Source organism: Electrona antarctica (assembly GCF_951216825.1).
Source record: "Electrona antarctica genome assembly, chromosome: 13".
In the NCBI taxonomy this organism is placed as follows: domain Eukaryota; kingdom Metazoa; phylum Chordata; class Actinopteri; order Myctophiformes; family Myctophidae; genus Electrona; species Electrona antarctica.
The window spans coordinates 26,820,732-26,835,856 of record NC_136794.1 but is presented as its reverse complement, the minus strand read 5'-3'; the positions used below and the strand labels follow the sequence as shown (position 1 = coordinate 26,835,856).

Genomic DNA, 15,125 nt, shown 5'->3' with positions numbered 1-15,125 from the left:
AGATAAACCACTTGCACGCTCAGCGCTATTCAAATGACCCCCCTGAGGCAGAAAAGCAGCATAAAAGAAACGTTTGATCTTTGCCTATTGCTGTTATAAGCTTATTCCTCCTTAGGAGACAATAACAATAGCACCAAACCACCATAACGAAAGAGACTTCATTTCTTATTTGTGTACTTTAATAATATAACATATCTCTTAATGACATTAGAATTACAGACAAATCTGAGGAGGGCGGGAAGGGAGGAATAATATGAGAGAGTAGGGGACAACATTATCACCATCATTCTAATTAAATAAAAAGGGTATCTGTGCGGGGGCAAGCTCAGCCCCAGTGCCCCTCATGCCAGCTCTGCTTTTTCTTCTTCTGGTCTCAGGGCGAGGGTTGTTGTCTGGAGGAGGGCTGTGGCAGGCGGTACTTGGCCATCTCCACGTCCATGTCGACAAAGGTGAATGGGGTATAGCTGTGATGTTGGAGGTTCTTATACGTGCTGTTGTCAAACGGCTCCTCTGGCTCTGGGGGAGCTGCCGCAGCAACTTCTGTGGAGGGTGGAGGAGAGGAAAAACAAAGACATGTAAGAAATCTGAATCTGGTAACATGCGTCAAAATGCTCCTAGTCACCAAAGAAAACATTTACGTTAGCCTGAATGTAGAAATTTGTTTTATTCTGTATCCTTTACACTAATTATATATACAAATAAGATCTCTGCCTATTGGGGGGGGGGGGGGGGGGGGGGTGTTAATGAAGTTTGTTGAACAACAAAGGATTTGATGTAGCAATACAAAAAAAAGGTTGATGCCCTCTTTCCTCAAAATGCCACAGCTCAATTTGTCAGTAGCTGATAAGGCCTTTAAAGGCCAGAGGAGATTTCAATATTCACACGTGTTGACAAAGGTAGTTTACGGTGGGACATTTCCTATCCCCCCCACTCCTACAGTCTGTAGACATGCTGGTGTGAAAAGCCTGAGAAGAGTTTGTGAGGGGAAAGCACGAGGAGGTAAACTTGCTTGCAGCCACTCAGAGACAGCCCATTGTAGAGAAACAATACTAGAAAAAACACGCATGAGATCATAAATCATAGTGCGCATGGGCTCACTGCACTGAAAAACAAAGGGCTCCCATGTCTTTGAGTGATTAGTTCAAAAACAATGCTATTGTTGGCTTTTTGTGATAATAAAAAACGCAATCCAACTTTTAACAATAACCTTTAAGAAAACAGGCGGGACATGTTCCAAATATGCTACAATGTTAAGTAAACTTGTGATCAACTTGGCAGGACAGAGAATAAAACTTTCCACAACCATTAAAGAAATCCAACATTAAAGACACATTTAAGACAATTTCATTAATCTCATGACATGCACAACCCCAAAGTTTCTGAGTGAAAAACAGACAGAAAGGAAACAAATGACTGGTGACATTAACAAGGCCAACACCGTGGGAGGTTATTCCAAGATGAACGATTACACCGTTAGCCAGATAAATATATGGACTTGTAGGAGTAAATCAATTACCGTTTATGGAATCGGTTACACATATACTGCATATTATAAACAGAAATTCAGATGTCATTTTGTGAAGTATTATTTGTTATCTGGCTATGTGTGTAATCCTGCTTCCTGGAATACACTGTCCCCTCCGATCTCCAATCACTTCCAGCTTCTGTTCCTCCGTTGTCAGGCTCAGGGAGGATTTTAAGATGGCCTAAACTGTAACTGTAACCATATCATGATCATGTGCATTGTAACCGTACCAGTAACAATAGCATTAACTTGCACACAACAACTGAATACCGACGTTGCAACCTGTAAGCTTAATATTAGCACAGGATCCTGTGAGCTTTCAAACAAAGAACATATTTCATACAAATGGGGCAATGGTGAGCGGCAACAAAAGATCACAAATGATATACCGGTATGCAAAAACACTCAGGAGAGTGGAGATGGCTATGGGAAGAAAAAAGCACATAGGGAGATAAGAGGGATAAAAACGATCATGACTCAAAAGTAGGGGGTGTAAAATGCAAGCAGGATTAGTATTTATATGTTGTCAGCCAGTCTCACTAGGCACCATTATGTCATGAACTCCTCCAAACAGTCACACCCATGATAATGCATAATGTGAAATGAAGATAGATGAGGATACAGAGTACATCAAGAGTCTTGCAAATGTGGGAATCAATCAATTACATTTTTACTTTCATGCATATGAAAAACATCTTTAAGAGATTTGTGCTACAGGATGCAAAAGCAAGACAATATGCAAGACGGGTAAATGCAACATGTATGCAGGAAAAAGGTAAACCCAGCAGAGGGACATAGCATGCACTTCACCAGCTTCATGCAAAACCATGAAATGTATCAAAACATCATAGTAGACTGCACAGTGCACAGTAAATGTAACTGTGAATGGAAGTGTAACTCTTGAGAGTATAACAATTTAGCCAAATGACCAAATTTACACTCTCAACAGTTATAGAGTATGGAGCCGGTCAGAAACAGCATGATAAAGATGAAGATGGTGAGAGCAAAAGCATCTATGTGAGGTAGCTCAGAAATGGTTAACAGTAACACTTAACATTTAACAGTACATGTTATGAGGAACAGGCTAAGAAATGTGTTCATCTGTAGAGTTTTAAAGATCCATAGAAAAGTGTGTAGAGGTGAAGAAAGGATTTGGGGGTGGAAAAGTAGTGTATACCCTCAGACGATTCAATCGGTTCAGGCTCAGCTGGGGCCTCTGCCTGCAGCTCCTCTCCTGCAGCTTCGGTTATGACGGGAGCGGGGTCCACCAGCTCCTCAACGCTCTCTACAAGGGCAGCTGCTTCAGTTACTACCTCAGCAGCCGCTTCAGCTACAACCTCAGGAGACACTTCAGCTGGAGCAGCTTCAGCCACAGGCTCCGCAGCGGTTTCTACAGAGGCATCAGCTTCTATCGGGGTGTCTGTAAGTGCTTCCACTGCAATAGGCTCTGTGGTGGCTTCTGCAAGAGGCTCTGTGGTGGCTTCTGCAACAGGCTCTGTGGTGGCTTCTGCAACAGCTACACTTTCCATTTCAGCAACAGCTTCAACAGGCGCTTCAGTGACAGACTCTGCAGCTTCTACTGGGGCCTCGGTTTGGGCTTCAACTTCTGCGTGAGCTTCGCCAACAGGCGTAGCCTCCACAGTCACATCTGGAGTGGCTTCTGCTGCAGCATCAGCCATAATTTCTGTGGTATCTGTGTCAACTTCTGGAGCAGCTTCTGCAATGGTCTCTTCTGTGACAGTGGAGAGTTGAGGGGCAGAGTCGATCAACTCTTCAGAACTCCCACTGGGGGCTGCTTCTTCACTAGTGGCCTCGATAGTAGCTTCAACTGGTTCTGGGGACATTGCTGCTGGTGTTTCCTCCAGCACAGCTTCTGCTGTGGGGGCAGCCTGAGTAGCTTCAGATGCTGGTGGTATCACCTCCTCCTTCAGAACTTCACCAATCTCTTCTTTAAATTCTGTTGCAACAGCCTGAACCACAGCTTTTTTTGTGGCGCCCTCCATGTCCTCTGGCGCAGGGGCCTTTGTTGGAGCCGCTGTCTTCACTTCAGAAGACTTCTCATCTTCAGAATCGGAATCCGAGTCAGAGTCAGAATCCGAGTCGCTGGAGGATGAGGACGATGTTCCGTCCACTGAGGGTTCAGTAGGCTCGGTAGAGGAAGCAGAAGAGGCTGTGGTTGTATCGGCTGTAGCAGATGCTGCAACTGGAATGCTCTCTGACTCTGGGGTTTCGGGACTTGCTGCCAACACGAGTTCATCGGCGGCGGTGGGGGGAGCTGTATGGACTATTTCAGGGGCGGAATCCACTACAAGTGGGGTTTCAGATGTCGTTTCTGGTTCACTGAGAGCTGTGGCCTCTGCCTGCAGTCCCTCTCCTGCAGCTTCAGTTATCACTGGAGCGGGGTCCACCAACTCCTCCGTGCTCTCCACAGTAGGAGCAGCAGCTTTGGCTACAACCTCACCAGCCGCTTCAACAGGTGCAGCTTCAGCCACAGCCTCTGCAGTGACTTCAGCGGGTGCAGCTTCAGCCACAGCCTCGGCAGTGACAGCTTCAGCCACAGCCTCGGCAGTGACAGCTTCAGCCACAGCCTCTGCAGTGACTTCAGCGGGTGCAGCTTCAGCCACAGCCTCGGCAGTGACAGCTTCAGCCACAGCCTCTGCAGTGACTTCAGCGGGTGCAGCTTCAGCCACAGCCTCTGCAGTGACTTCAGCGGGTGCAGCTTCAGCCACAGCCTCTGCAGTGACTTCAGCGGGTGCAGCTTCAGCCACAGCCTCTGCAGTTACTTCAGCGGGTGCAGCTTCAGCCACAGCCTCTGCAGTGACTTCAGCGGGTGCAGCTTCAGCCACAGCCTCTGCAGTGACTTCAGCGGGTGCAGCTTCAGCCACAGCCTCGGCAGTGACTTCAGCGGGGGCAGCTTCAGCCACAGCCTCGGCAGGGACAGCTCCAGCCACAGCCTCAGCAGTGACGGCTTCAGCCACAGCCTCAGCAGTGACAGCTTCAGTCACAGCCTCGGCAGTGACTTCAGCAGGGGCAGCTTCAGCCACAGCCTCGGCAGTGGCTTCTATGGTGACTTCTGTTTCCACCACAGCCTCTGCAGCTGCTTCTACAGGTGCTTCAGCGACAACCTCAGGGGCAGTTTCTGCCACAGATTCTGTAGCTGGGATTTCATGGGCAGCATCAACAGAAGGCTCTGTGATTGGCGCTGCTGACTCTACCGTTGTTAACAAGGCCTCTTGTGTAGCTGCTGAATCAGCAAGGACGGTTTCACTTGTTACTACCTTTTCAGCTGGAGAGGATACAGGTGGTGCAGCTTCAATTGTACTCTCTACAGATGTCTCAACTGATGCCTCAGCCACAACAGCCTCTGTGGAGCCAGAGGCAGCAGCATAGAGTGGCTCTGCAGTAGCAGTAGCTGTTGCTGCAGCTACTACTGTGTCAGGAATGGCAGGACTAACCACTGGTTTGGTTTCACCTAGAGCTTGTGTTGGGGAAAATGCAGGGGCTGATAGCCTGACTGGAAAGGCAACTGCGGTCTTGTAGGCTAGCAGGGATGCTCTCTCATCTTGAGCCTCTACGGCTGAGGGAAGTGGTAGATGGAAGAGGAGTTAAATCATTACAATCAATTACATTGGCAGTGTTTGATGTTGCATGAGGAGTTAGAAACAAAGCCCTGTCATTTACCTCTTATTTTGTATTTTGCTGATTTGAGCATTGCAATTATTTTAGCAATGTATTAGTCACTGCTGATGTATTAAATTACATATTTGACATTTTAAAAGCAAGCATGAAGCTAATTTATTTTAATTATTATTATTTGTTTTACACCAGAAAGTATTAGAGGTCTCAATTATCTTTATATAAATTAGAGGCTGACCTGCAAACAAAACAGAGGAAATGACTTAACATAATTCATTACCAATCTCTCTCTCATATAGCGCCGCTGTCGGGAGGATAACACTTAACTCCATTGTTGAGGTTTACATATTTCCAATCAAAGATTTTAAAGGACAGCTTTGGGTTTTTTTTCAACCAAGGTTCATGTTTTAGGTTGTTATTAGAGAAAGTAAAGACAGGGGGTGGGGGCATTCGAACATGGGGCTACATTTTTACAACATTTGACAGCGATTTATTTATTAATTTATTTTAGACCCCAGGAAATTATTTCTGGACACAAAAGATCACAGGATCTACTTAATATGAAGGTAGAGGTACTAGGGGGATGCCATACATACGGTGTGTTGTAGGTGTAGGCTCAATGTCAGTTTGTCACACCTCCCCCTTCACATTCAATGGTGGTTTCTTCTAGCCTTGCGTTGCGATACTAATATACCACTGCACTGCGCATATTGCCCCCACGAAGTGCAGTGCAGGCAGATGAAGTCTGGCTGCGCCAGGCTAGGTTTCTTCCCGACAGCAGAGATATTCTGATATTACTTATACTCAGTGGTGTCATGGTGTTTTTTTACTGGTACCACAGTGCTTTAATGACGCCGCGTGCATGTGCGCATTGCGGCATGCACACAGAACAGCTGATATAGCCTAAGCCTATTGTTAAATAGTGTGTGAGAGTTTTAGACAAACACAAAAGTAGACTTAAAATAGTCAGACAAACATCTTTACTTTACTGCACACTAGCGAAACTAAAAAGTTTGCTTTGGACGAATGAATCTATGTTCTTTGATGGAGGAGGAGGCATTCTTCTTGTGTGCAGAACACCACACAGCAGCAGTGGCCTACTGGAGCCATAGCCTACTGCTGTAAGTGCTTACCGTATAGGCTACGTGCGCTCAGGTATAAACAGTTAAAGCTGTTGTAATGCAAAGTAGTAGCCATTTGAATTCGGCACGGTACTTGATACGGCGTGGAAATAGGGGGGGGGGGGGGGGCACCAGTAAACCTAGACCACTGCGTACTTGGTCTGGAAAGTCTGGTGACGCGAGGTTGATTAGGTGCGTCTTCTCTTGAATCTAGGGGGACGCGTTCCGTTCCGTCCCTGCGCGAGTGCGCGTGCAATTACAGGTACCACAGCGTGGTACTGCGTTCTACGAGCATGACACCACTGCTTATACTCACTAGTACAAAATCAACAGGCACTTTTATGAATGAAGAAAGGGTTAATTTCAATTATGGTTTACTGCAAAGGAAAAGCAAAACCTTGTGACATAGTTATTGAACGGGACTGGCTTTGGCACTGTAAGAAAGGGGATTATACTTATACATTTAGCATTATCATTAGCACACATATTCCATATGTCGTTAATATTTTTGAAACAACATATAAATATCAAAGGAAAAAGAGGTAAGGAATGTAGGAAGTAAAACATAATCGTTAACCATTCAAGAAATATTCTGTAATGTGAATTGGAAAATATGGAAGAGTCTTACTTTTGGGCTTTTTAGCCTTCTTGGGCGATGTGGTAGTGGGCTGGTCTGCTTTGGTGCAGAATGCCGCAGCAGGACTCCTCAAGGTGCTCCAGCTCTCACGCTGGAGGCACTGTAGAAAAGACAAGTTTTGTTGTACCATTCATTGATACACAGTTATGTGAATGAGAGAACACTGAAAAGCAGCAAATACATTACCAACACCCTACTCAATTCTTAAGTAATCCTTAATGTTTTTGACGATGCATTAGGAATGATGAAATTAATAGTGGTGATTTTGTGGGCAAAACAAAATGTTTATTTCAAGACTCATGGCAGGTATTTTTCAGTAAGCAGGTAAATAATCAACTTCATAATAGTTCATAGCAGTGATAAGATAACTACCGTACGTGCCTCAGTACATGCCTGCTTTGGGGTTTACTGTAGTAAAGGGCGGAACAGTTATTGTTTTGATCAACGTATGTTAAGAGTTCCTCGTTATTGATCTTTTCTAGCAATAGCTGTCACCTGCGTGTACTGACAAAATGGTTTGTTTGTCGCTTACTCTACTCAGAAGGTATGCATAAAATGATCCATGATGATGTGACTGAAAGGTGATTTAGCTCTGTTCAGCTACGTTAGCGACCTGGTTTCAGGGTCAGTAAGGACAGGGCTCGCTTCCGACCAAATATATTCTGTGTATTTCGATTCAGAAAATATCGAGATATTAATGAAATGAACATATTATATGTCATACTAAAATACAAACGTTTTATGGGATAATAAAGGAGTAATTACCTTGAGAGAACCAAGTCGTCCTAACCGAAGCAAGGAGGTCGCCATTTTGTGTGTGTAACCAATATTTTGTTCCGTGTAGAAACTAGATGTGGTCCTACATAATTATGGACCCCGCGATCTCTGCACTGTCTGCAGTTATTTTTTAGAAAGCCCGGGTACCACTACCGTCCTATGCAGAATTAAGAGCATTAGGGATATGGACCAGAACTAGATTTTACTATTCCAGAAGGTATTTAAACAGGAAAGATGGGTACCAAAACATTCTTGGCACTAGGGAAAACTGGGCACCTAGGAAGAGTGGGCACTTTGGGGTGAGAAGAGTTGGCATTAGGGAAATCTTGTCACCAAAACAGAGTGGGCAACTGGGCACTGGGAAAAATGAACACTAGGTAGAGTGGGCACTAGGGAAATGTGGGCACTGACCAAAGAGTGGGCACCAGACCTTGGAAGAGTGGGCACTAGGGGAAATCCGGGCACCAAAACGTGAATACTTTGAAGTCGTATAGGGTGCCATTTGTGTCCCCATAATACAGCATCTTGTGTAAAATAATCAAAAACACTAATTCCAAAAAGCTTATCTCATACTATTAAAGGTTATCCACCATAGAAAAAAAATTATTGTAGGCCTACCTCAGAGTGAAATAAAATATAAAATAATACCTTTGATTTGAGTGCTAAAATGCCATGTCCCCCATCATTTTATTTCAGTTACAAATATATCTAATCAAATTCTAACAAAACAAAACAAAAATCTTATTATAGAACGAAAAAACATCACATGGATGTAGCTGGGAGGTATACTCAGTGATGTATCCCAAGGTCATCAGGGTTTTTTCGGGTCTCGCAACTTCATACCCCTCACTCAGGTGACCCAGCTGGGGTGATCAAGTCCCGATTTACGTCCTGTCGATCAGTCCCATTAGGGAAAGACCATGGGCCACACAATCAGTTGCTCCGGAACTACTTTGCCGGGACTGGGAGGTAGATCAATCTGGTGCATGGCCATGGGCAGACAGACATGCACGTGCACGCACAGGGCAAAAATATAATCTCCCCCTTGCCTTCAGCCTGGCTGAGTTCTTAATAATATATCGCCGTAACTAATACACTCAAAATTTGAGGAGTGTGTCCGACTCCTCAGATATTGCACGCTGTGATTGATGGGCATCACATAACAGGTGTGCCACAGGGGACACCCTAGGGGGGGAGAGAGAGAGATGGGGGAGAGAGGGGAGCCGAGAGAGTGAGGGGGAGAGAGAGAGAGGGGGCGAGGGAGGGAGAGAGAGAGTGATAGGAGGTAGGAATTGGCAATGACATCTCCCTGAACGGGTATGGACTAATAAAAATGGTGCCTTTATATAGCACCTTTATCCAAGGCGCTTTACATAGAAATGAAATGAAATTAAATTAAATGAAATGATTACAATATTTACCCAGGGTATCTGGGCTAAGCTCAAGAACTTGTTTCCAGCCAGGCCCTGCTCATAGAACACATTTCATCGTAGTGGTTCAATGCCTTGTTCAAGGGCACTTCAGCGGTGGTAATTTTAACGTGATAGATTGTTCATTACATTCACCCATTCACACACACCGATGGCAGTGGAAACCATGCAAGGCACCAACCAGCACATCAGGAGCAATTAGGGGTTCAGTGTCTTGCTCAAGGACACTTCAACACTAACTCTGGGGGAGCCCAGGTTCGAACTGGCAACCTTGCGGTTACCATCCAGCCACTCTACCCCTGAGCCACCGCCGCCCCTAACAGGCATGAAGAGTTCTTCTAATGGCAGTGGGTGTCCCCCCCACCGCCGCAGCCGGGGGAAAAACTTTTTGTTTTGTTTGGTACTTTATTTACAGTTTGCTAATAAACACAGTGGTACGCTTTCAGTTCACAACGAACACATTAAATTGTTTCAGCATCTTGTTTCAACATTTCAGCATGATCAATGATCAACACAACAGTTAAAGCATTAAATTGTTTCAGCAATTGTAGCGTAATTATGGCGGTCGCACGTACCATTCAGTGCATGAGAAGGTGTTACTCCTTACAGCTGGGCGGCTGATGAACTCGTTGGCTATGACACCCATATCCAATGTCATCACCATATCCCTGTGACAGTTTATCAGAGCAAGGTGATTGAGTCTCGCTTGCCCCATTGTGGATCGCAAATAGGTTTTGAGTCTCTTCAGCCCTGAACAGGACCTTTCTGCACTGCATGATGTGACAGGGACAGTCAGCACTTGTTTCACCAGTCTTGTGGCCTCTGGTAAAGTAGCTCTGGCCCCTTCTCACTTTTTAAGAACTCCACGACATCATGAAAAGTAAACAGTACAAGTCTACCTGGCAGCAGTGAAACAAAAGCCACCATATTAGCATTTGAATACCTGCCAGGGCCCAAGCACCCCCCCCCCTCCCCGTAAAAGAGAGTTGTGTGCCTACGTGACAAAATGACCAGGGGGAGGGGAGCTTCAGTCAGTGGGTGCTATTTGGGTTCCCATTGTGTGTGTGGGTGCTTCAGCTACCAAGCACTCCCGCAGTCGACGCCACTGGCCCCTAATAACTACTAATTCTAGAGATTGTGTAGCGCCAGCCGGGAGGCGAACCCTGAACCTCGTATCAGTATGCCGCGCACGTTACCATTCAGCTAAAGAGCCATGGCCCGATTGGCAAGTAGTAACGCAGCCACCTAGCCTACAGTCGTCCCCCCCAACCTGGAAGCGCGTCCACGTGTGCCAGCCAGGAGATAGGCTCGACTGACTGGGGGGACCTCCACCCCAGGCAGGGTACGTGCTGTCGACTACGCTCAACGGTGCTAGTCTGTGTCGCCGGGGATACAGAACCCATCCCACCGCTGCCACCAATGTAGCGCCAGCCGGGAGGCGAACCCGGAACCTCATATCAGTAAGCCGCGCACGTTACCATTCGGCTAAAGAGCCATGGCCCGATTGGCAAGTAGTAAAGCAGCCACCTACAGTTCCTCAAAATGTGTGGGCGGAATGAATTCTTGGACGCATTCTGTGCTGTAATTGGCTGCAGCATCGCATAACGGGTGTGCCACATGAGCCAATATAAGTGGCAGAGAGCGTTTATTACAGTACAGTACATACAGTACAGTTACAGTACAGAGTGTGAGGCATAATGCTGCATCATGTGCCTGCGTGTGTGTGTTAGTTTGGCTGATTAGCCGAATTCCAGGCCTGTGTGCGGTGATTGGTTGGAAAGTGTGTCATTACTTGCGCGAGCAGAGCGCAAGTACTGTTTTCCGTGACTCCTTTGGCCAATCGGGGATTGTGAATTGTCGGTGACACGCTCGGCCAATCAGGGATTGTGTATCTTTGGTGGCCTTGCTCGGCCAATCCAATTAGGGATTGTGTATTTTTGGTGGCGTCGCTCGGCCAATCAGAGCGTAAATTGGCAGCTTGCTGCGTATGTTGGTGGCCCCTCGACCGAATGGATTGGGTCTGTGTGTTGGTGCCGTCGCTCGGCCAATCAGGGATTGGGTGATGACGTAACTATGTATATTTGTCTAAAAACAGATATATGTCGATGACATAACAAATTTGAGTTTCAAAGTTATATAGGTAACTTAAAATATAACTTAAAAGGTCCATGGATGCTGATAGTGTCTGTTTCTATTTACCATTTGCCAAAGAAGCTTCTAAAGAAGCTTGCAATTTACATTGGGAAAGGGAACATACATAGGCAAGACATCCTCTCACGTTGGGTGGTCTAGAATAGACCAGGGGTGTCAAACTGGTGGCAGAAGAGGCCAAATTCAGCCCACAGAATCATTACAGAGACTCATTGACAGGACTTGACACCTGAACCAGACAGAGAATCAGGAGGTCATCATGTTGGACTCGGAAAGAACAGACAGAAGGGGGGAGGGACGGTAAGTTGACAAGAGTCACAGGTATAAGTTGTGCACTCTGCTCGCGCACAAGTAGGCCATTCATGACCAACTTGTGTGCAAAGCGCAAGTTGGCAGCTCGACAGAGTGCATTTCTAGTTATGCTGTGATTGGCTGGACGGTGTGTCATTCTGCACTGTGATTGGCTGAATTCCGGGCCCATGCACATACTTTGGTTGATACCAGAACCATAGAGTAAGACAGAGTTACGACATTGAGGGGACAGAAAACAGCCCGGTCACGTGTTCATGTAACTCGTTTGTCACTGTAAAGCCTATAGACTAATGCATTCCGTAAACTTCCGGTTCAGGCCTTTGTCACTATTCGCCAATAGAAGTCTAGAAGAGCCGCCATTGGACTGGCCCCATGAAGTGAACGGAGTTGTCGTAACTCTGGCTCTGGGTATCTCATATTCCCAAACGGGTATGGATTAGTATAAAAATTCAAGAATCTCTATTATCTATGTAGTATTTTCTGTCTCTTTACCAAATATGGAGATCCCCAAACTCTCCCACGTTGGTGTCTCATAGATGACTCTGATAATGGCTAAGGCACTAATATTATAATTATTTACCTGTTGTCAGAGCGACATTATAGACAATATGATGTGCAGGACAGTCATGTCATATAACATCAGGGATGTCCGACAGATAGAGATTTGTGGATGTATTTCTGGACAACCGTTCATATGTCGATCGCCTTCACAGTTGGCGTATGTATTATAGCCTCCCAATACTCTAATAACTGGTACTGCACAAAGTATACTCTGACAACGGATAACCTAGCATGAAAGGCTACTCAAGTTCATTGCCTGACAAACAACATGGCTGTATGCTGAATCAGCCAATCATAGTGATTTGAGGATGACAACACGTCTCTCAATGATGTGTTCACAGGTAGAACTGTGGAGTATAAAAGAGATGTTACTTGATCACCATATGAAGAACAAATTTAGTTACAAAGTCATGGCTGAGGAGTGTTTTGATGTCATGGTGGTGGGATCCTGTAACACCGACCTTGTGAGCTGGGCACCTAGGCTACCAAAGGAAGGGGAAACTCTCCATGGCTACAAGTTCTTCACTACATTTGGAGGCAAAGGGGCCAACCAATGCATACAGGCTGCAAGACTGGGGGCCAGGGCCATTATGGTCGGAAAGGTCGGTAAAGACTCATATGGAGATGCATACATCCAGAACTTCAAAGACAACAGCGTTCATGCAGACTTCGTCTGGCAGGCCTCCGAGGCAGCCACGGGAACTGCCACCATCATTGTCAGCGACGAAGGCAAGAATTTTATCGTAATCGTGGCCGGCGCTAACATGCTACTGGGCAGCGACGAACTGCAGCAGGTCCTCCCGGCCCTCCGTCGGTCAAAGGTGTTGGCATGCCAGCTGGAGATCAGCCCCGAGTCGTCCCTGCAGGCGCTACGCATGGCACGGGACAACAATGTGAAGACCATATTCAACCCGGCACCGGCGATCGCCGACCTGGATTCGCATTTCTACAAATACTCTGATGTGTTCTGCTGTAATGAGTCCGAGGCGGAGCTTCTGACAGGTGTCCCGGCCTCCAGTGTGGAGGACGCTCGTCAGGCTGGCCGGGAGCTGCTGGGGCGAGGCTGCGGCTCTGTAATCATCACCCTGGGGGGACAAGGCTGTGTGGTGCTAAAGGCACGGGAGACCGCCGTGCATCACATACCAGCGGCGGAGGTCACAGCGGTGGACACCACAGGGTCAGGAGACAGCTTTATTGGAGCGTTGGCATTCTACATGGCCCTTTATCCCACAATGCAGCTGGAGGAGATGGCCAAGAGAGCCAATCAGGTGGCAGGATTCAGCGTCCAGAAAGCAGGCGCTCAGACCTCTTATTCCTATAAGAAGGACCTGCCAAAATATCTGTTATAAAGGAGCAGAACACACACACACACACACACACACACACACACACACACAACCATACCTCTGATATCGCTGCTGGAAGAAACCACCTAACTCCAAAATGTTAAAGGAGCATTCAGTGATTTGGGTGATTTGGAAAAAGCCCCGGTCCGCCCGGTAACAAGATGTGCACATGCACGCACTACAGTGGGGAGAAACGCAACAGGCCAACAGCACGTGCAATAAGGCCCGCCCCCACTCGATCATGATTGGAGGAAGGCCCCTCTCGTCCTGATTGGATGAAGGCTGGCTAACCCTATAGCCAAAAACGAAACCTAAGGTTCTTTGCCTCCAGGGCAGGGGTGGGCAACTGGGGGCCTGGGGGCCACACGTGCCCCCCACCTTCACTAAATGCGGCCTGCATGTTAATATCAGAATACTGATATATAGTATTGATTTCAGCTGTTACAATTCCAAACCCGCTTTAATTACTTCATGACTAGTATTAAATGACTAGTACTTAATGACTGGTAAAATGTTATTGTCTTTTTGTGTCCAATGTAGTTATGTTAACAGTTCATAAAGTTAACATAACTACAACTAAATTTGAAATTCAATAAAAAAAGGTTACTTTTCAGGATTCCAATTCAAAAATAGCAAAAAATTAATTCAGGGTTTCAATTCAAATATAGCTGATCTACAAGCTCAAAACGCGTTGCATTGCGACGTGTTTTGAGCTTGTAGATCTAGGCTATTTTTGCTACGACAGTAATATGCACTGTGGCCCTCTGGAGTGAGTGTGGAAATATATTGGCCCTCGCCATCGTCAAAGTTGCCCACCCCTGCTCCAGGGGTTAACTGGGGACAGGGAGGAACTCCTTATATGGTCAGCACACTCTATAGTAGGGAGGATTATTAAGGGGAAAAAAATTTAATTAAGGTAAATCACTGAAAATATACATTAATATTTCAGAAAATGAAATATATACATTTTTCAGGAAATTAAAATATCCTTATATTTTGAAAACAAAGCAATAGTGCCACGTCAAAGTTGGTGTTGTGACTTTATATATTGTCAAATACTTGCATGAGAGGGGGAGAGGTGCTGGAGTTAGTTTATTTAGCAGACATTTTGAGGGTCTAATGGAGTTAAGAGGTTTTGTCCAAAGGGTTTTTTACTACTTTCCATTAGTTCAATATTTTTGAGTGGTGTAAACCACTCCTACGACTGGCTTTGTTAGTTTACGTGTCTGTCTGTCTGTCTGTACCAAAAAATGAGCATGGTTGCTACGGTCACCCAGTTCACACGGGTGTGATTTCATTACGTCAGACATTACGTCAGACCACAGCTGATCAGGCTATATAAGACCTTACACCACTCAGTTCACACGGGTGTGATTTTTTAAACAACACACAGACGTAAAGTGTGTTCAATAGCACTGATTTATGAAAAAAGAAAAAAGAATAAATGGACTTAGGAGGTTTCCTCCCGACAGCAACGATGTGAAATCAGAGGGAGTTCAACAAACCACGTTTAACCCAGATTCGGCTCAAACAAGGGGTTAAATTAATTTCACTCCTATGCCACTGAAATGTGACACGCCCTACCAACAACCGTTAAGAAATGTTAATCCCTAGCCTTTTTCAAAACCG

At 45.9% G+C, this 15,125-nt stretch overlaps 2 protein-coding genes across 3 annotated transcripts; one reads left to right on the top strand and one right to left on the bottom strand.

Moving 5' to 3' along the window:
* Nucleotides 1-161: 161 nt before the first annotated feature.
* Nucleotides 162-7,829, bottom strand: LOC306935907 (uncharacterized protein). 2 transcript variants are annotated; one of them, XM_079519243.1, is made up of 5 exons: nt 7,685-7,829; nt 6,911-7,019; nt 4,153-5,102; nt 2,703-4,113; nt 162-540 (listed from the first exon to the last, which is right to left on the bottom strand). In XM_079519243.1, exons 1-5 carry the CDS (start codon nt 7,727-7,729, stop codon nt 374-376), a joined length of 2,682 nt encoding a protein of 893 aa, XP_079375369.1. In that variant the 5' UTR covers nt 7,730-7,829; the 3' UTR covers nt 162-373. The 2 variants fall into 2 exon arrangements, with proteins under 2 accessions (XP_079375369.1, XP_079375368.1); XM_079519242.1 differs by having other exon boundaries at nt 2,703-5,102.
* Nucleotides 7,830-12,560: 4,731 nt separating this feature from the next.
* Nucleotides 12,561-13,499, top strand: LOC306935910 (ribokinase-like; the record flags this gene model as incomplete). Its single annotated transcript, XM_079519250.1, has 1 exon — nt 12,561-13,499. The coding sequence occupies one exon, from the start codon at nt 12,561-12,563 to the stop codon at nt 13,497-13,499; it is 939 nt and encodes a 312-aa protein (XP_079375376.1).
* Between the last annotated feature and the right edge of the window lie 1,626 nt (nt 13,500-15,125).

What these genes read in the sequence shown, in the direction of transcription:
- LOC306935907 (XM_079519242.1), bottom strand. Translation starts at nt 7,729, where the DNA reads ATGGCGACCTCCTTGCTTCGGTTAGGACGACTTGGTTCTCTCAAG. An exon ending in GACGACTTGGTTCTCTCAAG is followed by an intron (nt 7,020 to 7,684) that starts GTAATTACTCCT and finishes TCTTTTCTACAG; the next exon opens with TGCCTCCAGCGTGAGAGCTG. An exon ending in GAAGGCTAAAAAGCCCAAAA is followed by an intron (nt 5,103 to 6,910) that starts GTAAGACTCTTC and finishes CACTTCCCTCAG; the next exon opens with CCGTAGAGGCTCAAGATGAG.